The following is a 25,495-nucleotide window of genomic DNA, read 5'->3' on the forward strand; positions in this document are numbered from 1 at the left end:
ACCTACGTACGTGACCTACAGTTTTATATGAGTATGAAATTAATTAGTTACCTAGGGAAATACTCTTACAACAAAAATCTTATTCACGATGAAGCAATGAAATATCTAAATTTTTTCATATATGTTACCTGTAAAATGGTGCAAATGTGGTTTTTATTTTTTGGCGCAAATGAAATATAAACTAGTGGCGCGAAAGAAAGTTTGAATTTTGTAAAAATTGGCGCAAATGCAGTGCGCCCGATTCAATACGACTTTAATCTTGCTCGTGATAATATATTGAAATAAACTGCTTCGCTGAGCGCAGCTGGATACGCCCGCAGAGGTCCAACCCTGAACAGTTTGGGCAAAAATGGACACAATATTCAAGCTTGATACAGGTCTGAATTTGGATTGTAATTAAATATTTGATATATTATAGGTTTCTGAATAAATGTAGTCAGAGAACTTGAAATTGGTTACATGAAAGATTTCTTGCTGTTGTGCAATACACATTGCTGTAGCGTAATACGTTGTAAATCTGTTGTCAGACTATAAACAAATAAAATCTTATAACTCGGAAGCATAAAATAGAAAATTTATAAAAATCAAAAGGAAGCTTACAAAAATAGATATAAACAATTTACCAAAGTTTCATTAAAAATGCTGAAAGCATTTTTGAGTTATTGTCCGAAAACTGGAACATCCCCCTTTTTGTAATGAATAAAACCCCATAAATTGGAAACGTATAGTCTGAAATTTATAAAAATCAAAAGGGAGCTCATGTCGATAGAAATAAACAATTCACAAAAGTTTCTTGCAAATTGGTGAATTTTTTTTTGAGTTATTGTCCAAAAACTGGAAAATCCCCCCCTTTTAATGAATAAAACCCCAAAACTCGGAAACGATAAATTTGAAATTTATAAAAAAAACGAAAGGGAGCTCACGTCAATAGGTATGAACAATTCACAAAAGTTTTATGCAAATTAGTGAAATTGTTTTTGAGTTATTGTCCGAAAACTGGAAAATCCTCCCTTTTTTAATGAATAAAACCCCAAAACTCGGAAATGATAAATGTGAAATTTATAGAAAACGAAAGGGAGCTCACGTCGACAGATATAAACAATTCACCAAAGTTTCATGTATATTGGTTAAAGCGTTTTTGAATTAATGTCCGACATGTTAACGACGGACGGACGGACAGACGGACAGACGGTCAACGGTACACCAAAATACGTCCCGTAAACGGGCGTATAAAAAGTGAACTATAAATTGTTTTACTGCCTGTTTATTATTTTACAGATTTGAGTAGTTTGACGTTAGGATATTCGCTATTCATTTTTAAAGTAACAGGCTTTTTCGAAGACTGTTATATATTGATAGTATAAAAATAAAGAAATTAAAAAAAGCAGAAAATAATGAAGGGTCCGTGTGCTTGTTTTTGAGATTTTACTGCCTGTTTATTATTTTACAGATTTGAGTAGTTCAAAATGACGTTAGGATATTCGCTATTCATTTTTAAAGTAACAGGCTTTTTCGAAGACTGTTATATATTGATAGTATAAAAATAAAGAAATTAAAAAAAGCAGAAAATAATGAAGGGTCCGTGTGCTTGTTTTTTGAGATATAAACCATTGAAAATTTGGCGGGAAATAATTTTCTGTAGATTTTTCTTAAATTTAACCGGTACCTTTTTTCTTTCAAAAACAATGAAATATAGAAAGGAGTTTAAAAGATTTTCAAATATGACAATCTAAATTATATGTAATCAAAATTGTGGAAGGAAAGGTAGGGGTGAGTGGGTAATTTTTTTAATAGCACTGCATGAATAAAACCTAAGGATTCCGAATGCTTGGCGCGACGTCAAGCGTTCGAATTTCATCAAAACGTCACTTTCTGCGGGACGTCATGCGTATTATTTTCTGTAATAAGAACGATATTTTCTATAATTTACAATTTGATTTTATGAATTAATGTGGCTTAAATTACGCAAAAGGCAGTTAATGTATAATAGCACTATGAGAAAAATAACAATATAAGAACCTCTCGATTTCCACATAAAAGTAAAATAAAAAAATATCCCACTTTGAGCAACTTATCCGTAATTTTAAGCATGGCTTGAAATATTAACTAGTCATTCTCGTGGGGATTTATTTTCCCCTTATTTGAACTAATCACAGCATCAGATTGAATCCAATCAATTTATGACGAAGAATATATCTACATACATGTCAAAAAATTGAAATTAATTAAAGTTGTATCTGAGACAATATATTTTCGCTGGAAGATTTATTTCAACAGAATATTCGTTTTATGCGGTTTTGTCACGATTTCAGTTCTTACTATGTTCGATTGTGATTTCAACCGAACACCCACGATAACAAGCAAGTCCGACTTGATTTATTTTCAATAGACTTTCTGCCAAGTAAAGTTTTAAAACTGCATTTCAGTCTGAAGATGAAATTAAATCTCTCCAAAAAAAAGTTGAGAATATTACGCTGCATAAAACTTTGCAGTTTAACAGTGAAAAGAAGTTATTTGATAATATGAATGTACGGTAACATTTGATTTAAATATAATATACTTTCAACAAATATGATATTTCGAGAATAATGACCACCATATGACAATAATGATAGAACCAAGAGGGTTATATCCAGTGGGCAATAAACATGTTTCTTATCATCTGATTATAAGTACTATCATGGGGATGCTAATCTTAATGAAACAGTGTGTGTTATATCCTTCTGACTGACCCAAGACACAGTAATAACATGGAAGTATTATATTGAATACTTCTATGGTTATTCTTACACTACCTATAACCGAGTACGCGGGCAGAAAGTGATTTTCCCCCGATTTTGTACTGATTTTTCATGATAAATTTTACACTATAGTTCTGTTATTTAATTTAAGTAGCTTGATCTAATCAATTGGTTAAAGATCATTTATTCTGTCTGGTCAGCAGTCATTAGTAAGTGATATCCTGAGGCGGGATTGCTTTGAAGTTACATCATGACCTTCCTTGTTCTTTGTTTTGATGCTGTTGCAGCAGATTTGAGTCAAACAAAATCTGTTTTAGTCTGCTTTTAGAAAACTGGGAGTATAAATTAGATTTTTTTTCATGAAATTTTTTTCAAATATAATAATCTGAAAAATGCAAGTAGAAATTTGGACAAAATATGCATTTAAATGTCTTACGTCTTTAAAGTTGTAGAACTTCCGCGATACACTAATAATCGAGGATTATGCTGTGGCCAGTGGGGGATTTTGTCATATCCATATAGGCGCGTGTTTTGTTATCACAACCAGTAAACGAGGTCATTCTGTTGCGTACTTTGGTCAAAGAAAGAGAAAGATGGAGTCCCCAAGAAATGAAAATAAGCTGAATGGAATTTCGTTTTCAAGGAAGAAGAGTCCGAAGCTTACTTATGCCGGAGAGTTCTGGTAAGATATACTTTTTAATCCATAGAAAATATGAAGAGAAAAATATTCATTGATATTTAAAATATGATTTCTGAATATGAATATGAAAAACCGAGGTTTGCCCAGAGACATATATACACATGTGTATATATGTCTCTGGTTTGCCCAAGTTCATTTAGAATACAAAAATGTTTGTCATATTTTTATGTTATGGTATATGTTAATGAATTAGAAATGGAGGTATACAGTTAATTCGGGATTGTTTTGTCTTGAGTAGCCAAACATTCCCATTTTTTTTTAACATTTCTTTATTCATCTATGTGATCACTTCGGATTTTGAGATGTTGCAGAATTCTAAGTTACACACATATCATAATACTCATCAAGTTGTCAATACTGGCAAATATTATTCGATTGAAATTTTCGTAGTTCTATTGACGAGATTTACTTTTAGTAGAGACCAAGTGTCGAGTTAAAAAAGTGAGTATTGAGTAAAACAGTGAGTATCGAGTAAAAAAAGTGAGTAATAACTCGATACCCACTTTTTGATGGGGAAATTTATTCTAACTTTATTCCTTTGGCATGATTCATTTTATCAAGGATGTATATTAGTATTTTAGTTATATATCCTTGGTTATATTGACCATCAACATGAATAATGACTAACTTAGTTCTTAGGGATAGTAATATGAAACTGATAGGACCACTTGAAAAGTAAACATCTTAAACAAAACAGTAGTCAGAATAGTTCGCAAGAAACACCCAATTTAACACTTGGGAACTATATTCCACGAACAAGGGGAATTAATTGTGGTCTGAAGCCTATTAGACACCAAAATGTTGGTATTTCTAATGAAACTTTACATTTACTTAGCATGATATCTTAGTAGCATAAGTGCCAAATTTTATTACTTTCTGACCGTTATTAAAACAGTTTGGAATGTTTTATATAATTGCATATGTCTGCGGAGAATGCTATTTGCAAAGTTTTAAGACCCCAGTCAATAGATATAAGAAGATGTGGTATGAGTGCCAATGAGACAACTCTCCATCCAAGTCACAATTTGTAAAAGTAAACCATTATCTAATTTAAACTAAATGAAAGTTATGGCTGCTGGCTGTTATAAAGGAAATTGGGCAACATTTATATTTGTTAGGTTATTTATTTGCCTTGATCCAGTAGCCATAACTTTTATTTAGTTTAATTGTTAAAGCTTACTGCCACTTGTGTGCCAGTTTTGTGCATCAGAAGTGGTCAATATGATAAGTGTACAGATATAATAAGCATTATTGTGGGTAAATTAATACTGAAAAGTTTCTTTATTTCCACTGCCTATCCTTATTGGTTATGTATACATGTACTTCAAAACAACTTAAAAGTAAATTAAGACTTGACACTTTTCAATTTTAAGATATTTTGCGCTTCATATTTTTATACGTGGTTGTACGTTATAATCTCCCAGGGTCAACTCGTTTTTGGAAAACTTATTGAAAATGCACCATAAGGTACTCTCATTCACTCTGATAATGACCTATATACCCTTATTTTTGTATGCACTGTTCTAACTAATTTTTAAGCACTGTTTAAAACTGTGTATAATTTGTATTAAAACAGATGAATCACCAAAGAAAAGAAAAACTCAAAGTTCTAATAGTGGCCTGGGTGCAGTGTATTCGAATTATCAACAGTTCTCCTCAAATAAAGAAAATAAAAGAAAAAGGTGAGGTTATAAATTTGTCAAATTTCCTTTTTATAACATCAATTTATCACCGTTAACAGTCAGGGGAATTACTTAAATGAGTGATATCTTAAACACTGGTTCAGTAACATTTGAATGTTATGTAACTTTAGATATATACTAATGATCCAGGGACTAATCACGTTTGCTAAAATTATCAGAACCAACATCTGTGTTTAAAGGATGACCGGTCATGTCAGGTGATGACCTTGTACTGAATCTGGGATAATGACATGAAAATCACTTGTATAAATATATATCATAATTCTATTTTATTTCAAAGAATCATTTTAAAGAGGTTTCTTTTTTTCAATTTTACTCATAATAAGATATAATATAAACCTGTATGTTTAAAATTTTAGTAAAAACTACAAAATACAAAATACAAAATTATTTTTTTATCAAGGCTTCAGACCCCAATTAAGTTGATATTTTTTGCTATTTATAAGTGATTATTTCAAAAATTCCCCTGACTGTTTAAACTTACTATTAAAAAAAAGCCCAGAAGATACAGTTTGAATATAGATATGTAAGACAATTATCCAACAGAGACCAACTGAGGTTGATGTTAGAATCTTTATGTGTGTGTGAAGAACTTTCATATTCTTTTTAATAGGTTTCTGGTTTTTATATAACTATTTTGAAAAAAAAATCAAGCCTGTAGTTCAGTAGTTGTCGTTGGTTCACAGCTGTCATATTTGTTTTTCGTAAATTGTTTTGTTATAAATTAGGCCGTTAGTTATGTCAATTGAAAAGCTTTATATTTTCATGTCGGTCCTTTAATAGCCGACTATTACGGTACTATATAGCCATACAGTATGAGTTTTTCTCATTGTTGAAGGCCGTACAGTTACCTATAATTGCCTACATCCACTTCATTTGAACTTTGGTAGATAGTTGTCATATTTGCAATCATACCACATCTCCTTATTTTTTAAACAATCATAGACACACAAAAAGTAAAGAAATGCATGTTATGTTCTTCTTGTATATTTTATGATGGTATGATACTAAATTCCTAATCTTGATTTTCATATAATTGAGGTCTGGAACAGTCATGTCAGTAACTGCTAGTAGTCCTTTGTTAATTGCTGTATCATTGTCCTTTTGTTTAGTTTCTTCTGTTACCTATTCTAACATCGGACCTAGACTTCTTAAAAACTGAGTTTTTCTAAACTTTATCATCAAATATGTATCAAGGGTTTCCAGCATTTAAATTAGATTTAAAAATACCTTTCCAGAGCTTCTGGTAAAGCGATCCTTATCGATATACTAGTTTGTGGTAAATCATTTCAAGTAGTACAGTTAGAAATTTATTGTGATCCAACAATTAATATACACTTACATCGACTATATTTTCCCCCGGTGCAATGCGTTGCGGGGGACATAGAAATATTGGCGTCCGTCCTTCCGTCCCATCTACTAAGCGCTGTCACGTGTACAATTCTTGCCAGATTTTTATGAGACTTATTTCATAGTTTTAAATTAGCAATTTCTTGAACGAATTTAAAAAGCCGTGCCTTTCATCTATTTTTAAAGAGTTATGCCCCTTAGAAATATTAATTATGGTGAAAATTGCCAAATGAATGCTCTAATGTGAACAATTCTTGCCAGAGTTTTGAAAATTTATACTATAGGTAAATATTAGCAATGTTTTGGACGAGTTCGAAAATCAGTGCCAATCAATTGCCCTTGGAAATATTAATCATATGGAAAATTGCATTGTTAGCGCTCTCATTTGTTCAATTCTTGCCAGAATTTTATGAAACTTATATCAAAAGGTTTATACCAGCAATATGTTTAAGATATCAAGTATGAATATTACATGTATTAGGTCAATATTCTTTAAAAATAAACGTCTTTTGAAATGGCACATGTGACCTCTTGAAAGAAGTAGGATCAAGAAGTCCTATATTTGGTCCTTATGTCAAATTTTTCAATATTCAATCAATTTGAAAGACTTATATTCATATCTTAAAAAGGCAAATTTGAAAAGACTACATATTTTTTTTCTCGAAATTTTAGTTTAAAAAAATGAATATTTAATACATGCATTGTAGCCAGATTGCTTGTATTTATGCATTTATAGGCCTTTTTATCTGAATAATATTGGTCACATACTAAGAGTAATAAAAACTTATCAAATTATATATATGTTTCAAATTCACACTATTACAAAACATATGGTTGTCCATTCATGCTGCCAATACCTTTGTAAACACCCTGTTGAAATTAGTAAAAAATTGTTTATTCAAAATTAAGGTTTTTCTTCATAAGAGTGTATAACTTTGATGGATTGTGATGACACTGACCGAAAAATAGTAGTTTTTAATTTGGCATTTCCTCAATTTAAAAGGAAAATTAAGAATTAAAGTAAAATATTCTGCCAAAATATAAGTCCCTTATCTTGTACCATGTCCTTCGTCTGATGCTATTCAACAAATCCGGCTAACTGTTGAACATATAGCAATAGTTAAAATCATCAACTGTTTCTGGTATTTGATGTAATTAAACTAAACTTTAAAATTAAAAAAAATATATGCTTTTATGAAATAAGGTGTTTTTACAAGTAACGTAATTCAAAAAAAATGAAGCAACATGTACCGTTACTCTGAATAGAAATGCATTTACAAAGAATGGTATTATCCTCACTATCATCTTTTTTTTCGGAAATAGATCATTAGAATAATTTGTTTTCTTTTTTAGATTTTACTTTCTATGAGTACCCACAGCATCTTCAAGCAGAACAATGGATATTGATCAGACCAGACAGTCTGGAGAATTTACCATGGATAGAAGTAACAATAGTAACAGCAACACACTCGATTGGTTTAATGGATATTTTGGACAGGAGTAGCAGACTGGTACATTGATTCAAAAATCTTGAACAAACAACAACTGAACACATTCTTGTCTCTTTTAAGTGGGATAATGTTAATCTTTACAAAATGCCAGCACAATTGAAATTAATATGGGATAGTTGAAAGAAGAAATTTCAAAATGATACATATTATCACAATGTTGCATTTAGACAATCTCTATTTTTGTGAAACAGTTTTTTTTTAAACTTTAAATACTGTGATGATCTACAAAACATTATTAAAAGATGAACATGTAAGTCTCAAGTGTGATCCAGTTTTTAACCGCTTTTCGCTTGAAAAAAAATCAAGCTTTTTTAAATTTATGAAGTGACAACAATTGTTTTTACTGGATTTACATTGAATAAATAATATTATCCAGACATTAAAATAAAAATGTTGAAATTGATTTCACTTCATTTTATTTTCATTTTTTCGCAATGTTTTTATCAATTTTTTTTAACCTTTCTAAGTGAGAAAGTCAGACTTTTTGATGCTTCTAGTTGTTACACAACTACATTTAAAACATTGTCACATTTCATATGGTATATTCTGGCTTTCATTGTATTTTGTGTTTTTTGTATTTTGGTGAAATTGCAAATTGTGTTCTTACCAATGAAACTTAACAGTTAATTGTGCTTGATTTTTTTTCTCTTAAACAATGAAAAACCCTTTTAATTAAAAATTAATATGTTAAGGTGAAGTTCATCCCAAAGGTTGCTTTTATTCATTTTCATAAAATTATAAATAATTAAAAAAAAATTTGGAAAGTTTGGAACTATTTGATTTGATTACCATTGAGAAAGCTTTCCACGAAAGTTCAAATGATGTAACCGTAGGCATACGACCTTCAACGACATGAGAAAAAGCCATACTGTATGGTCATCTATAAAAGACCCCGACATTAAACACAAACTCAATTGAGAAGAATAACGGCCTAATTCATTACAATTTACGAAAAACAATATGACAGACATGAACCAACAACAACCACTGAACAACGGGCTCCTGACTTGGGACAGTCACATAACGGAGGTGGCAGGGTGAAACATGTTTGTGATCGCTCAACCCTCTCCTAGCTGGGACAGTGTGTGTAACAGCACACCATAAGAATAAGCATTTATTTAGTACAGTATCATTTTAAAACAACAGCTTTCAAAAATTCACTTAATTTTGATGACAAGTATTAGTAACCAATCAATATATACAGAGATATGAATCACCTGTGTGCAATTTTGATAGATATATATAATGCAAATGTTGAAATTTAAATTACAATACTTAAATGACTACTTACCCATTTTTCATCAGTATTCTGATATATTAAAGTATAGAAATTGACCCTATGTAAAAGTTTCAAAGTCAACGAATCATGACTGGGGGAGGGAAAATAATCATTATGGAGATGAGATGTGCAAAATCTAGTACAACTGCACATCTAATGTAATAACCGTTAATGTTCAGCCTTAAACTGACCAAATCACAAACATAAACCTGTAAACTAACTTTGCATTTTCGAAATCAATAGACAGTGATTGGGGGAGGGATAATCGCCATGGAAATAATTTCCAGTGTCTTTTTATAAATGGTTACTAGAGTGACATCCCTAAATTATTCCCCTTCTGACTGAACTAAACAGCAATACACATTGCTATGAGTTGATGCTCTAGTGAATATAAATGTGTAAACCTAATTTTGTGACTGAATTCAGTCATTATATTTTTATTACTGCTGCAGAATTGGTCTTTTCAACAAATATTCCCTGAATTTGTATTGACTGAATTCAGTCATCTGTATTATAGATGTGTATACTATGTAATCACACTTGGTGTAATTTAAGTCTTAGAAAACACTCTAATTTAGTACAATTTCTTGTAGCTTCTATCAAATGCTGTGTGACTGAATTCAGTCAACATTTTGTGAAAATAATGAACAGGATAAAGAGTTAATTTCATTTAGCTGTTATCCTGTTATATGTTGCTTGTATTAATCTATAATCCGAATTCTGTTTCATCTGAATTAACAGTAATAGGTTTTAGTTAAGAAGCAACAAGTACAAATGTATTTGATTGATATTTTACGAATAAAATGGTAATGTTACTTTCTATTGTTCTTATTGAATTATGTGATATAAAGATGCAATCAGGTGACTGAATTCAGTCACTCAAAAAATTATCACCGTACAATGCTATTTTATTTTTTGTAAGTTGATCATATTAATGGGGTCATTAATATGAATATATTCTGTGTTGACGTTTTCATCCATTTTAAATAAAATGCGCATTGCATACAATGTTGAATGTTAAATAGTATTCTATAATGAATAATATATCTACTCAGTTCAACCCTTGAATTTTGACAAGTCAGAAAATTGACAAGTTGAACCAGACGGTGTTACAATCGGATTCCAGTTTATAAGTTTCTTCATGCAAAGTGTCAACAAAGGGACGTAACTCATTAATTACTATCGGCACCGCTTCGTCAGAAATATCGACAGATTGAAGTGACACATTTGCGTATTACAGCGTATTGAGTGGCACAAACTTGACACGGGCCAGTTTATGTTAAGCCTCTTCACATATTTTAAATTCAGCATAGGTTCCCCAGAAGTTAAGAAAGAAATTTCAACTGATGTGTTGAAAAAACTTGACGCGACGAGTGACGATCTTTTGTTTGAATGCTTCGTATTCTAATTCAGTACGTTTAATCAAAGCAATTTTTATGTGAGAATTCCTAAAAAGTATACAAAATTGGCATTTGTAATGTACAGCATGCTTTGATTTCATTTGATAAGACTTTTTGGAGGAAACAGAGTCGTTTCAGTTAAAGAAAAAAAACCCCAAAAATGCCCAAATATGGCTGTTACATGACTTCCATTGTTGCTTTAAGAAATGGGGTCAAACCGGGGTCAGCTTTCCGGATTCCTTTATATAGCACAACAGTAGATAAAAAATCTTTATTGGGGTCTAAAATAGTATTAGGTTTAGAGTTTGAGTCAATAGGGAATAAGTGAACCTCGTCATATAAAATTCTAAATCCTTTTTTTTATTTTATTATGCTATGTGTTTAAAAAATTTCATCGTAGCTTGATTTTTTTATTGATTTTATGACAGACCCTTTATGTTATTATTCATAACGCACTAACCCATGGTAACATCAATATAATTAAAGCCCTGATGAAATTTTTTAATCACATAGCATTATAAAAAAAGGATGTCATAGTATTTTTTATAACATTTGATGACCAAACATTTTTAGAACACCAGATAATACTGGTTTACCGGACTGATATAAAGATTACAGGGTACATTATCACAATTAAAGACGTTCCGTGTGTCACCCAAAGCAACATAGATAAGCTAGACCATAATAATCAGACATTTAATTTTTCTGTTATCTGCACTAAAAACTATTTACTATAATTAGAAATATATCAAATACATACCTCCAATGTCTACAACCATGTACCGTGTTCCATCTTCAGTCATACAGTAACCTTTTTCGGCGCCTTGTAGCCTTTCTATCGGAAGATCTTGACAGTATAAAGAAGCGGCCTCTGGTTCCAGTGCAATTAGAAGCTGATTATTTGGAAATCCAGTCTATAATTGAAAGAATGCCCGTTGTTTATGTAAATAAGATAATGCAATGCAGAAAGAATTTAAATGAATACTTATACATGTTAACTCTATTTAACCTGTGGATTTTATTCTAGCAGTTGTATTTTACTCTTTAACTAAATGTTCTAGTGTTATGTCAAAGATCGTCTCGTCCTTTTACAGAAAAAAGTTCATTGGAAGATACCAGGGCCTTGTTGATAAATATTGCGTTTTAACTTCACAAATAATACTGATAGTTTTGAAGTATAGATTCTGGGTACCTGCGTTGTTTATCATCTTAATTATGTGTTATAGTGTTCTTTTTATTTTTATTTTTATATTTATAAGCGTTACTGTCGAGTCTATTTTTTTTTAACTTTTGGCGTAGCTTGGTATTAATAAATCCCGACATTGTTTGCTTATGTACTTTGTCTATAGAGTGTCTATATGTTATTTTGATTTTCTTTAATGAAATATATGATTTCAGCTTCCAATGGTGAACTTTCTATGTAGCAATATTCCAGCAGCACCTGATTATGTAGTATATATCTACCATTTGATATTATTTTCCAGATCTTGCATATTCCCTATCATAATTTACTTGATATAGGGTTGCTGCTCACAGGAAAACTTTTAACCCAAGTGATGACGTTGAAATCGTCCCTGATAAAAATGTCACGAGTTGATCTGTTTCCCGGATGACGACAAATATGTTCTTTTTGTAGTGAACACAGTCGAATTAGACATATCCCTGCGTTTGAATTTACACGAGCATCACGATAGTTGCCAAATGTGACGCAAGATCTTGTTACCCTTCTGGAGAACCTGAGATCACTCCCGATATTTTCTGGGGTTCGTGTCGCTTAATCTGTCGTTTTCTATGTTGCATGTGTATTGTATACTAAGCTGTGTTTTATTTTGAGTTTTTTGTCATGGGGCTGTCGGTATGTTTTCGACTAATGAGCCATTGGTATCTTTCTCCTTTTTGTTGAGTTAAGTAATACATCTCCCTCATGCAAACCCCAGATCCTTGTCACGTTTGGCTTCACAGTTTGGACATTTTTAGTAATAGAAGGTTTTGAATTTCAAATATTTTGGCCTTAAAAATTATCAAAAGCCACACAATTCTTGAAGTGCTTATCTTGTGCAGTTAATTGGTCCCGTGAATTTCAGTTCTACAATGATAGGTGAAATATATCAATGAGATTTTCAAAATCATAATTCGAAATTAAGGAATGTGTCTCCAGTATTTCAAGCTTTATTTTTTGTGTAGGTTTGGATATACTTTTAGTCCTTATTTTCACATTGAATTTTTTTTCTCTTGTCATGCATTAAGAATTACGCGTTCTAAATGAAGACCCGCTCTTCAGAATATTTTCTGCGTTCCAGAGAAGAACAATATGTGTTCTAATCTTATTTTAAACAAAAATATAAATAATGAGCAACAGATATACAATTTTGAAGTTTTGAAGTCGAATAAATCATTTTTTATCTTTCCATTTGCAAAACCTCTTTCATAAAGCTTTCATTTGTTCATTTATTAATGTTTTGTGGTGCCATCGATCTATTGTGAAGATACATATATCAATTTGTTTAAAGCATAATTATTCAATTCCTAAGACTTTTTTCAAATTCCTTTCAAATGACTGTTACAAATCAACCCGAAAATACATATCGAATCTATTTAAGATGGAAAAATAAGATGAAAATTAAGACAATCATAAGTGGACATAAAATGATGTAAATGAGACATATTTTCATCGATATCCATAAAAAATAAAGTCACTTCGGACTAGGTTAGATAAAAATTCAAGATTTGCTGCTAATGTTGGAATTTTTGGAGCATTATGTCACTAAGGCAAACTCAATGACGTATGTAGTATTTCATTTGAAAGAAACGAACAGACCATACATATATGTCGAACTAAATTGTTGATTAACAAACTTGCTAATCTTTTTACGTAGACAGGTAAAACAAAATAACGGGGACATTTACAATTGGTCTTTTTTGTGTAAGCTATACAGCTAACTTAAATTCATTTGGATGCCAGTTTTCTGTTTTTAATATTTGTCATGGAATGTTTAAAGCTCATTTAAAATTTTAAGATTCTATCTTCAATAGTTTTTGAACACCAGTGAGATAAGTGGTCCAAAAATGGTAATTTTCAGACGTTATGTGGTTGCGCTTAAAATTTTACATTATTTTGACCTTTAAAATCTTTTTAACAGTAAGTGAAATGTTCATGTCAAATATTTTAATAAAAAGATTATTAAATGGCAATTAAAATGATTCCAACATAACAAAAATCTGAGCTAGTTTAAAATTAACATGCAGAATTGTAAAAGTGGTGCTTCGTTTATTTTTTTTTCAATTTATTAAGTGTTGATAATTAATGGCCCTGGAAATAAAACTAATTGCAGGATTATTCATTAAATATGTGTCAACATACTTGCATATAATAATACTAAAATAAAATACAGTAATATAAATATTAATATGTATATAGAATATGTTTGAAATTTTCAAAGTGGAAAAAAAGTAATTAAAAAAAGTGTAGTGTCCATAACCAGCTTATTATTCTCCTAGAAAGAATAGTTACAGTAAACAATAAGCTACTTTTCTTTATAGATTTGACACTTAACACCAATATAATAACAAAATTTAGCACCATCTTATTATAATTTAGTCAGAATAAATGAAAATATGGTTACGGACACTACAGAAAAGATGTAGTGTCCGTAACCATTAGTTTATAAATATATTTTTTTCATCAAAATAGGCTTCATTTCTGGGTTCTATGATGTCTACTTTGCTGCATCATCATTGTCTTTTGATTAAAAATTAAAAAAATTATGAAAACAGACAACTGTTCGAAAATATTTCAGCTGATAGTAATCCTCGACATATTAATTTGAAACCAGATCATCTTGTTGTAATACCCCCATTTTCATTGATTTTGGTATCAGTTTGTCATAAACTCTAAAGATTAGTTATTTTGTAATGTAAGATTATGATATTCATTTTCATGATTATTTTATGATTTTTATATCTTCAGATCAATCATGGGTCGTTCTGTTGTTAAGAATTGTAAACAATAAAAAGAAGATAAACAAATTTAATAGTTACCCATGAAAGTTATTCATATTGAGTAAATTATAAACATAAGATTAATGTAGTGTCCGTAACTCAAATAATTTATTGAGTTTATTTTAGATACCATTTATGTGAGGAATACTGTGCTGTGATTTATATTCCTATGAATAGAAGGTCAACTTTTAATGATTTTGATGGGCTACATGTATATAGTCTTTTAATTTAAAAGAGGTTCTATTCTCACAATAATCATTTTTTACTTATTAAGAAAGAGGGTATAATTTTGCAGCATGCTAAAGTTCAACATAATTTCTGTGATTTTTTTTTTTGGTTGGTAGTTTATTAATAAATTTCATTTGAATAATAATTATGCGAAGAGACTTGGGATAGTTCTTAAAGACATAAATTTCTGGAGGTTAATTTTACAAGTAGTGTCCGTAACCACCACCTACCTTACCCCAAACAAAATAGAAAATAAAACACTTCTCATTGTTTTTTCCACTAACCTAATGAGTTTCACAAATTTCAAGCAATACTTATGCAAGATCACAATTTGTATTGTGTTGACCTTTATTTTTGACCTCAAGTGCAACCTTACTGTTTGTTCCCTTTACTGTGTTTTACCCGAGAATATATTTTTGTAAATCTACTATAATTTTAATTTAATTTTAAATCTGAAAACAAATAAGCTGTATGTCATTTTCAAATCTTTACCTTTAATCATAGTATCCCAGATCCAGGTGTGTACTTTAATTATATGGGTTATTTCTAAACTAATGATATAACTACAAAAATAAAATGGAGACGGCCAAAACCTGCAAATTGTAGTATTTGGTAAGCACCACAAATGTACAAGATTTCAATCCTGTACCGAAACCGTTGAAATGTGTATTTTTATTTTCCTGTGTTTAACTGAAATTCATAAATCTAAAGAAGGACAATTATTTCTGCTAATATCAGGTTCATTTAAAGTCATGTTTATTTATCAAGCTTCCACATTATAGATAGAAAATTCTTTTTTATTCTAAGAAAAAATATCTTTAGGCAACGGTTAGCATTATAAGTAGTATGAAAGACGGATCTTTACTGAGTTAGGCCATGCAATGCTATTCATAATAATACAAAAACAAATTTGCCATGTCAGATGCGAGTTGGTGTCCCTTAGAATTATGATATTTTATTTTAAGGATTTTTGTCACGCTTTAATTATTATGTCTATTTCATTAACAGAGGAAATACGGCATTATGTCACCTAAAACCCAGTTTGGCCACATTTCATTCATTATATTGTTTTAACAGCACCACAAAGGTTTCCTTTTAGAAAGGAAAAGAAACTGTTTCTTGATTGTAGTGTTCAGAACAATGTCGACTCAAAATACTGCACTTACTAATTCTGCACTTTTCCAAATGAATTGTTTTGCGGCATCCGACCAAATTGCAGGAACTGTCAAAACCCATCGAATATCAGTCTTTTTTATTTCTTTTCCTCTTTGATCAAAAATATCAAACAAATGCTGCATAAGAGCTTCGATAGATTTTGCAAAAACCTTCATAGCCGTTAGTGGTTTTCCAGTGACATCTTCTATTATCATTTCCCCTTTGATATCCTGGAGGTACAAAATATGTACATAATGATTAAGAATAAATCTCCAACTCTAAAAACAACTTTAAATATTAGCGAAAAATATCGGTACAGCAATTAAGAGGATACCGAATACTATTCAATTATCAAGTTTACAGGATTATGTAATTCAGTATTAACTTTGTTCTTTCTATACGTCATTTTCCTGATTTTCGTCGAAATTATAATGATTTTCATTGATGTTTGTCTTGACAAATTAGTGATCACATGAATTATTAAATTAAACAGTTTTTCCGACGTCAGTCTATTGTTCTTAATTGTATTGCATGTATCAATTGAAACTAACTTTGGATTCATTATTATTCGTTGGGTACCAATTCTCATGAAATTCGTTGGTTTAGGTAAACCACGAATTCAAATGTTTAACGAACTGCACATTTTCTTAGGTTTTTCTGAATATTTTGGGAAAACCATGATATGAAATATCCACGAGATAGCAGGTTTTCGTCAATCCACGAAAATTAGAACCCGCACGAAAATTAAGGAATCCACAGGATCTTTAATTAACTAAGATGTATCAAAATAAAAATTGATGTTACAAGATTTGTAGATGCTACATATTAAATTTCGATCATTTCCAACCATTAAAGAATAAATTAGACAATAGTTCGTTCTGATGTTGTACTGTTACACCACTGTCCAAGGTTAGGGGGAGTGTTGGGATCCTGCTAAGTTAAACCTTTTTAAACTCCGCCACATTCTGTATGTATGTGCCTGTCCTAAGTCAGGAGCCTGTAAAGCAGTGGTTGTCGTTTGTTGATGTGATACATATTTGTTTTTCGTTCATTTTTTGGTACATAAACTAGGCCGTTAGTTTTCTTGTTTGAATTGTTTCACAATTGTCATTTCGGGGCCTTTTATAACTGAACATGAGGTATGGCCTATAGCTGTTAATTTCTGTGTCATTTGGTCTCTTGTGGAGAGTTGTGTCATTGGCAATCATCCCACATCTTCTTTTTTATATGACATCCTCTTGATGGAATTATCTTGTTTTATTGTCAGAAAGTAAAAATAGACAGAGGTTTTACCAGAATTGGGTTTAGCTACAGAATTTTTAAAAAGTACAGGATCAGAAACGATAACCAACCTGCGAATAACGTCGCACGTTGATAATTGTTAACGAATAAAATCATTATATATACCAGGCAACAACTACTTCTTACCCACCTCTCTAAAACTAATTACGTCCCCGAGGGTATCACCAGCCCAGTAGTCAGCACCTCGTTGTTGACATGAATATCAATTATATGGCCATTTTTATAAATTTCCTGTTTACAAAATTATGAATTTTTCGAATTACTAAGGACTTTCTTATCCCAGGCATAGATTACTTTAGACGTATTTGGCATAACATTTGGAATTTTGGGTCCTCAATGCTCTTCAACTTTGTACTTCCTTGGCTTTATAACTATTTTGATTTGAGCGTTACTGATGAGTCTTATGAAGACGAAACGCGCGTCTGGTGTATTAAGTTATAAGCCTGGTACCTTTGATAACTATTTACACCACTGGGTCGATGCCACTGCTGGTGGACGTTTCGTCCCCGAGGGTATCACCATCCCAGTAGTCAGCAATTCAGTGTTGACATGAATATCAATTACATGGTCATTTTTATAAATTTCCTGTTTACAAAATTATGAATTTTTCGAATTACTAAGGATTGTTTTATCCCAGGCATAGATTACCTTAGCCGTATTTGGCATAACTTTTTGGAATTTTGGGTCCTCAATGCTCTTCAACTATGTACTTCTTTGACTTTATGACTATTTTTATCTGAGCGTCACTGATGAGTCTGGCGTATTAAATTATAAGCCTGGTACCTTTGATAACTATTTGCTATATGGTTTTCTAGCTATGATAAGCATGTGACATTTACCATACAAGTTTCTTTGATGCACCCACCTGATATAGTGTAGACTGAGGAATGGAATTAATAAATGAATTGTTTACTCTACAAATACTTCTTAGCTAGTAGATATACTATTAGGAAGATGGGGTATGAGTGCCAATGAGACAGCTCTCCATCCAAATCACAATTTATAAAACTAAACCATTATAGGTCAAGGTACGGTCTTCAACATGGAGCCTTGGCTCACACCGACCAGCAAGCTATAAAGGGCCCCAAAAATGTATTTGTGTAAAACAATTCAAACGGGAAAATCAACGGTCTAATCTGTATAACAAATCGAGAAACGAGAAACACTTATGAACCACATCAACAAACGACAACTACTGTACATCAGATTCATGACTTAGGACAGGTGCAAACAATTGCAGCGGGTGTAAACGTTTCAATGGTACCAAACCTTCACCCTTATCTGAAACAATAGTGTAACCGGCATCACAACATAAAAAGACACACTTTAAAATATCAATTGGAATGGCTTTACTCAATCAAAAGACGTAGTAACACAAATGAACATACACTGAACAAATAAATTTGATCTATGATACAATGTAAATACAAAGTTAATAAAAATAAGTGATTATTAGCGATATTTTAAAGATATAGAGTATATCTAAACTATTAGTATCAAAGAAAGAAAAAACAAATTAAGGATCAATATGCAACTTTAGTATACAAAGGAGACACAATACATCAGGTGGATTGCTTAGATATTCAATTCACAATAAATGATCAACAGTTCTTAGAAGCATAATTGACCGAATTTGAACAAAATTAAATGGAAAATAATTTGGTAACAGCAATTGAAAAATTTGAAGAAAATATACAAACTACAAAAACTCTGGAAAGATCTTACGCAAACAAATTCTGATTTACAAACTATTGAATACAAAAATGCATGGTTAGTACGTGCATTTAAAAGTGCTATGGGTAGAAAAAGGAGAATGATACTTGGAACATTTCCTCAATTTAGAAACTAAGAACTTTATAAATAAAAACAATTCAAAGACTAGTGAATAAGAAAGTTATTTACGGAAGACAAAAAACTCTAAATATAGATCTCAATAAGAAAATTTCATTTTAGAGGTTCAATAGTTAACCAACACGGAGGCTTGGCTCACGCCGAACAGCAAGATATAAATTAAAGGGCCCTATAAAATGACTAGTGTAAAACCATTCAAACGGGAAAACCAACAGTCTTATCTATGTAAAAAAAAAACGAGAAACGAGAAACACTTATGAACCACATCAACATTCAAATGTTATACTTTGAGATACTTGGTATACTTATACAAAATAATGACCAAATTAAAGGATGACTCAAAATATCACAATATGCAGATGATTCTTAATTCATTTATACATGATGGATCAACAGAGGCTCGGGATGAATACGCTTTACAAATATGCAGGTTTATCAGGCCTTAATATAAATTGTAGACAAGACCAAGTTTGTTTTGATTTAGAAGAAAAAGTTACGCCAAGAAATTATGTGTTATGTGGTGATCGGCGTTGGGTTCCAGCAGATTGACACTTCTTTGGAAACATTTCTACGTAGATTTTAAACAAGTTGAAAATTTAAACTATGATCCCAAGATGAAAGAAATTGGAAATTATATAAAGGTTAACTTGAACAATCCAAATACTCTCCACAATTGGAGAAATAGCCGTTATAAAAACACTTATGATATAAAAATTAAACCATGTATTCCTATCTATACCTAGTGCAAATAATACAAAGCCGAAACTTTACTGTCATAGCATGTTAACTAATAACTCTTGTATTTCTTCAATCTGTAATCTAGGCGCATGTTAGTTGAATACATTTTTAAAGTCACAAATTAAGAGACTTTTTGAAAAATGTCACTCACCTAAGAAAAAATAGTCACGCAGTTTAATTTTGCTATGATGCGGTACATTAAATATGTTACGATGGAAAGAGAGGGGGTATTCAAATTCATCAGTATAAAAATAGCTGACAACGCCATGGCTAAAAAAAGAAAAGACTAACAGACAAACAATAGTCCACACAACGTAGAAATCTAAAAACTGAGCAACTCGAATCAACACTAAAAACTGGGGGTAATCTCAGGTGCTCCGGAAGGATAACATATTATATGTTTTACAGATAACATAGGTCATAATCCTAAATTAGAATTAAATATGTGCATCCTTTTACTACATATTATTTATGTTGCTTTAAAGTTATAATTAAGAATATAGTGAAATCTAGAGTCAGCAGAAAATGGAAACAACTGTAATACTGATTTTTGTACGACTTTGCCCCCAGCAGAGCTTTAGAAAAACATTACACTAACGGGTGGGTGTTACACGGACACTTTTAAGATGATACACGGAAACTATTTTAGTTTTTACACGGACAGGTTTTATCACTCGTGCATTGTCAGTGAGTTCATGTGCACTTTAAATTTCAATTAGATTTGAACTTTTTGTTTTACAGACATATCTCTTGTCTTTTTAATTTAAAATAGTATCGTTAGCCTCAAAAACTTTATTTTTTTCAAACAATTCCAGCAAATTACTATTCATTTCAGTACACTAAGGGATCATTGACCATTTAACTTCAAAATGGGTGTTATGGTTTTTTCTTTAAAAAATATTTTGATCTTCAATTTTATGAGAAAATATATATTGTTGTCAGGCATATAACAAAATAATGTTCTAATTCCTGATTTTCTGAATACCGTATGTAAAAGTGCTAATTTCGAAAAAAAAAATATAAGCTAAAGATAATATCTATCAACAAGACAAATCCTTTTTTTTTAAATTAACATTTCATTCACTAAATAAATGAAAAAGGAAATTCATTCTTTTGATACATTTATAATGTAATTGAATACATATACTATAGTATATTGAATTCATAAATTTGGCTGCAAACGTACGATTTTTCCATTTTTTTAGAGGGAATGGGGGGATGGAATTACACATCCTAAAATTAAAATTGAGAATGGAAATGGGGAATGTGTCAAAGAGACAACAACCCGACCATAGAGCAGACAACAGCCGAAGGCCACCAATGGGTCTCCAATGCAGCGAGAAACTCCCACACCCGGAGGAGTCCTTCAGCTGGCCCCTAAACAAATATGTACGTTACTAGTTCAGTGATAATGGACGTCATACTGAACTCCGGATTATACACAAGAAACTAAAATTAAAAATCATACAAGACTAACAAAGGCCAGAGGCTCCTGACTTGGGACATGCGCAAAAATGCGGCTGGGTTAAACATGTTTTCTGAGATCTAAACCCTCCCCTATACCTCTGGCAATGTAGAAAAAACAAACGCATAACAATATGCATTTTTTCAGCAAAAAAAAAAACTGTTTATTTTTAATTTATTTTTACCACCCCTCCCCTTTCCGTTTTTCCACGATAAAACATGAAAGTCAAGTGATAGCTTGCTTACCTCTGAAATCTCTAGTATACATGAGTGGATTTTAAAAGTCTCAAATGTCACGGTGTACAACATTCATCTTTTACTTGTCATGGGTCTTTTTTATAAAGTCATTAGATTCTTGATTTTTTTAGAGAGAAAAAAACTATCGGATGAAGGGAAGTGATAAAAAATGTTTTGAAAATGTAACTTACATTAACTGATATATAAAATTGAGAATGGAAATGGGGCATTTAAGTTTCTAATATGTTTAGTTGTTACCGGCCTGTTTCTTTGTTGCCTTTGTATTGTATCTAATACGTTAGCCTTACCTTGTTCTTGTATAGTTGCATCTTAAAGCGTTGGAAAAAGAAATATTCATTTTGCTGTCCGTCAAGGACTATGTCGGCGTACTTATTTTCTGCCTCATATCCAAATGATACAAGCTCTTCGTTGTTATCCAAGAGTAAACACGTTGGTGTCTTAAGGGATAAGTGTCGTTGACTTCCAGCATTCCAAGCTTGGTTGGCAACAATTTTTAGAGGGTCCCTTTTAAAATCGTCTCTGGAGGAGAAAGCATATCCAGAATACGTAGTGTCAAAATCTATGGCCACAACAAACAAGTAATCATCTGATAATTTTGACATCACTCCTTATAAGGAAACTCGTCTCCTTAAAAAATCATTCAAATATGACTCAAAGCAGTGTTATATATTACGATTTCTGTGATACTCCCATAATAACAAATTTGGGGGAAATAATAATATTCTTTGTCAGCTACGTAGCGACTTATTCAATTGAACCATTTTTGAATTTGTTTGTCCTTGTAAATATTTACTTATAAATTATACAGGTTTCAATTGACTGGAGATTAATGTATGAACCTTTATTTCTCTAAATACATTTTAATAAAAAGTAATTATTGCATCACATTTTTCAAATTTCCGAAATGTTATTTCGCATAATGATATTCATTTCGTCATGGTTACATTATATACAGGATCTGACCGTTAGTACACTGCCTTATTAAAGGAACGTATTTTTTTTCAAACGGCAGTTGCTTGTATATGCCTTTCTGTTGTCTAATGTAATTTGATTATTGGATTGATTCAGAGGCTTAATAGTCAGTGGCAAGCATTCCATACATTTTCAGGACGAGAAAAAATATCATTTATTACAATAGGTATACATGTATCTTGTTTTATGGGGTCAAACGAGATGAATGTCGAGAAAATTGGAATGACAATAGAAAATGAGGGTAAATTGCAAAGGGACAGCAATCTATATGTTTGCAACAGGCCACCTCAGGCCCCTCCAAGAGTTGTTGCAACGGTTCTTTACGTGCTTAGAGCGTGACACCTCTCTACAAAAGGCACCTGATTTAACATTCTCAATCTAAACGAAGGGATCTGCAAATTTATACATCTAGCATATGCAACTGGATATCCAACTTTAGCAAGTGTTCTACCGCCGGTAGAAAAAATTATGGGTGCATGGCCACAGTTCCACGGGGTGTTAATTCATGTTATAGGACTAATTGTATATAGACAAACACATGATGAGACCGTTTTTGATAAAGATGTAAAAACAGTTTTGTATTTTATTTCCTTTATTATGGTTAGTATTGATGTCGTATGGTTGCCTTCTCCTTAGAGTACACCACATCTGTCTCATGTAAATTTTCAAACAGATATTTTTACATAATTTCGGATTGATTTTTTAATTGTTACTTGATGTACAGCGAGACGCCAGTAAATTATTTATTGTAAATCATAATTATATGGACTTATTCAAACTAAATGAGATATCATTTGAAAATAAATCCATTATCCATGCGTGCAACAAAGCAGTCAAAAAGATTTACACAATATTTGATTCTAATTGTTGGAACTTTTATACTGATATTTTCATTTTTAATTATTTTTTAAGGTGGCACATTGGTAGTAAAATAAAAAAGAAATTAAGAAATATATAGCAAAATAAGTAAAAAGAAAACATCAGAAATAAATAGAAATAGTAAATACTGCCCCGAGGTCATATGCTATAGGACTAACATGTTACAAGTTGCATCTCTGCATGATATGCAGACGTTCACTTCAGCCGTCGTGGAATGAAAAAAGAGACTATTTGCTGTGTTTTCATCAAATATAGATATTAGTATCTCTAAAAGAGTGACTGTAGAGAACTTTTATTACAGTAAACATGTAGTCTAATTAAATCTAGGCATGTTTGAAGTAAAGCCCTGAAATTTTTCTTCTTTTTTCTTTTTGTTTTCTTTTAACAAAAATTCCATAATTTTTTTTATAGACCTGTACGTTAACATGGAACCAAGTTGATGATTAAAAAGTTTTAATTGTATTTTAGTCTTGTTTATATACCTCCAAATAATAAAGAATGTATAAAATGGTGTACTAGCTGTCAAATTCATGTTCATCGATTTGACTCAAATTTTCATATTCAACTTAAGGTCAGGTTACAGTGAATGGGCTATGTCACAGATTTCAGTAAAATTTTGGATACAACTTTGGCTCGTAGTCAAATTTTAGAAGATTTTTCGCCGATTTTATGTGCTATCTATACAAATATTCACTCATTTTGAAAGAAATCAATCTGTAATATTTCAGATAATAAAAGAGATGAATGCATTTTTTTTTTCGATTTTCATTTGTAGTTCAAAGAGTCAAGGTTGTATGCCAAATTTTAGAAAAATCTGCAACATAGCCCATTTACTGTTCCTTGACCTTAATAAAATACTTAAACGTATATCCAAATAAAAAGTCTGAAATAAATTTACGATGCATAAACACGAAATTATGTATCATCATTTCGTGTGTAATCTAGTCTAGACGCCATCTAATTAACCTTCGAGGTGATCTCGTTGTAAACATAGAAATAATAAGATAGCGAACTCGTGCAAGTGGATTTTTCTATGTCTGTTTGATTTCATATTATAGGTTAAAACAATATGTTAATAATCGTTTTTATCTGCATAAGAATAAGTTTATGAAAATCGAATCAGTCATTCAAATGGTTTACCCTTGTTTCACTTCCATTGTTGACATTCTTTTCCTTTCACTAGCTGATCACCCCTAGTTCATGCTTAACCCATCTCTAGCTAAGAAGTTCAATTGAAGTTCACATGAATTTAATTTACAGAATGAAATGTAAAAAAAAAACAATTGAAAGCGTTGAACACCAGAACAGTTTTATTTATGATAATTACTGAAATAAAAAAGAGATTAAATAATTAAGAATAAATTTTACTGAATTATTCCAAATTAACACAAGCACAGAACTCTACAATTATTTATAATTTCTCAAAATGTTTGGATGACAGAACTGATCACAATATTTGTCCTGATTTTTTGCAAATACATTGATTGACTCAAAAATCTGGTTTTAGTACTTCGACAACATTTGGAGAAACTTGGATTCACACCAATTAAGCACTACCATTACCATTTCTGATAAAAAAAACCACTTCAAACAACATTAGGTTTCGCAATGAGCACACACGTCACATGTGCATATCTTCTTATCCATATGTTCCCAGAAGATTCAAAGTACATTATCATGGTTAGATTGACTTGTATCTTTTGGCTAATAGCTTTTAACAGACTGAACTCAGTGAATCAGATCTGCCCATAATTTTGAGTAATTGTAGGAAAACTGGAAAATTCCCCATTTTTGTAATGAATAAAACCAAAGAACTAGGAAACGTAAAATCTAAAATTTATAATAACTCTTCAATAAAATAAAGAATCATCACGAAAAAGTATACAGATCTTCAGATTAATATAACTAACAAGTGTGTGAAGTTTTATAAAATAATCATAAACAGTTTCTGAGATATGACGAGAC

The 25,495-nt window shown here is 31.2% G+C and overlaps 1 protein-coding gene and 1 long non-coding RNA gene across 2 annotated transcripts in view; one reads left to right on the plus strand and one right to left on the minus strand.

Annotated features, from left to right (window-relative positions):
• The window catches only part of LOC127726025 (heat shock 70 kDa protein 12A-like), a 49,272-nt gene extending 26,944 nt beyond the window's left edge, over window positions 1-22,328 (minus strand). Inside the window, exons 1-3 of the mRNA XM_052233322.1 lie at window positions 21,967-22,328; window positions 16,078-16,296; window positions 11,445-11,598 (exon numbers count right to left, since the gene is read on the minus strand). Coding sequence (XP_052089282.1) covers window positions 11,445-11,598; window positions 16,078-16,296; window positions 21,967-22,281 — 688 coding nt within the window. The 5' untranslated portion in view covers window positions 22,282-22,328. The remainder of the gene's footprint in view (window positions 1-11,444; window positions 11,599-16,077; window positions 16,297-21,966) is intronic.
• On the plus strand, window positions 3,057-7,940 carry LOC127726026 (uncharacterized). The gene is made up of 3 exons (XR_007993287.1): window positions 3,057-3,423; window positions 5,018-5,123; window positions 7,848-7,940. It is a non-coding gene; the product is annotated as an uncharacterized LOC127726026 (long non-coding RNA).
• Window positions 22,329-25,495: the final 3,167 nt, after the last annotated feature.

Source organism: Mytilus californianus, unplaced genomic scaffold (assembly GCF_021869535.1).
Source record: "Mytilus californianus isolate M0D057914Y unplaced genomic scaffold, xbMytCali1.0.p SCAF_16, whole genome shotgun sequence".
NCBI lineage: Eukaryota > Metazoa > Mollusca > Bivalvia > Mytilida > Mytilidae > Mytilus > Mytilus californianus.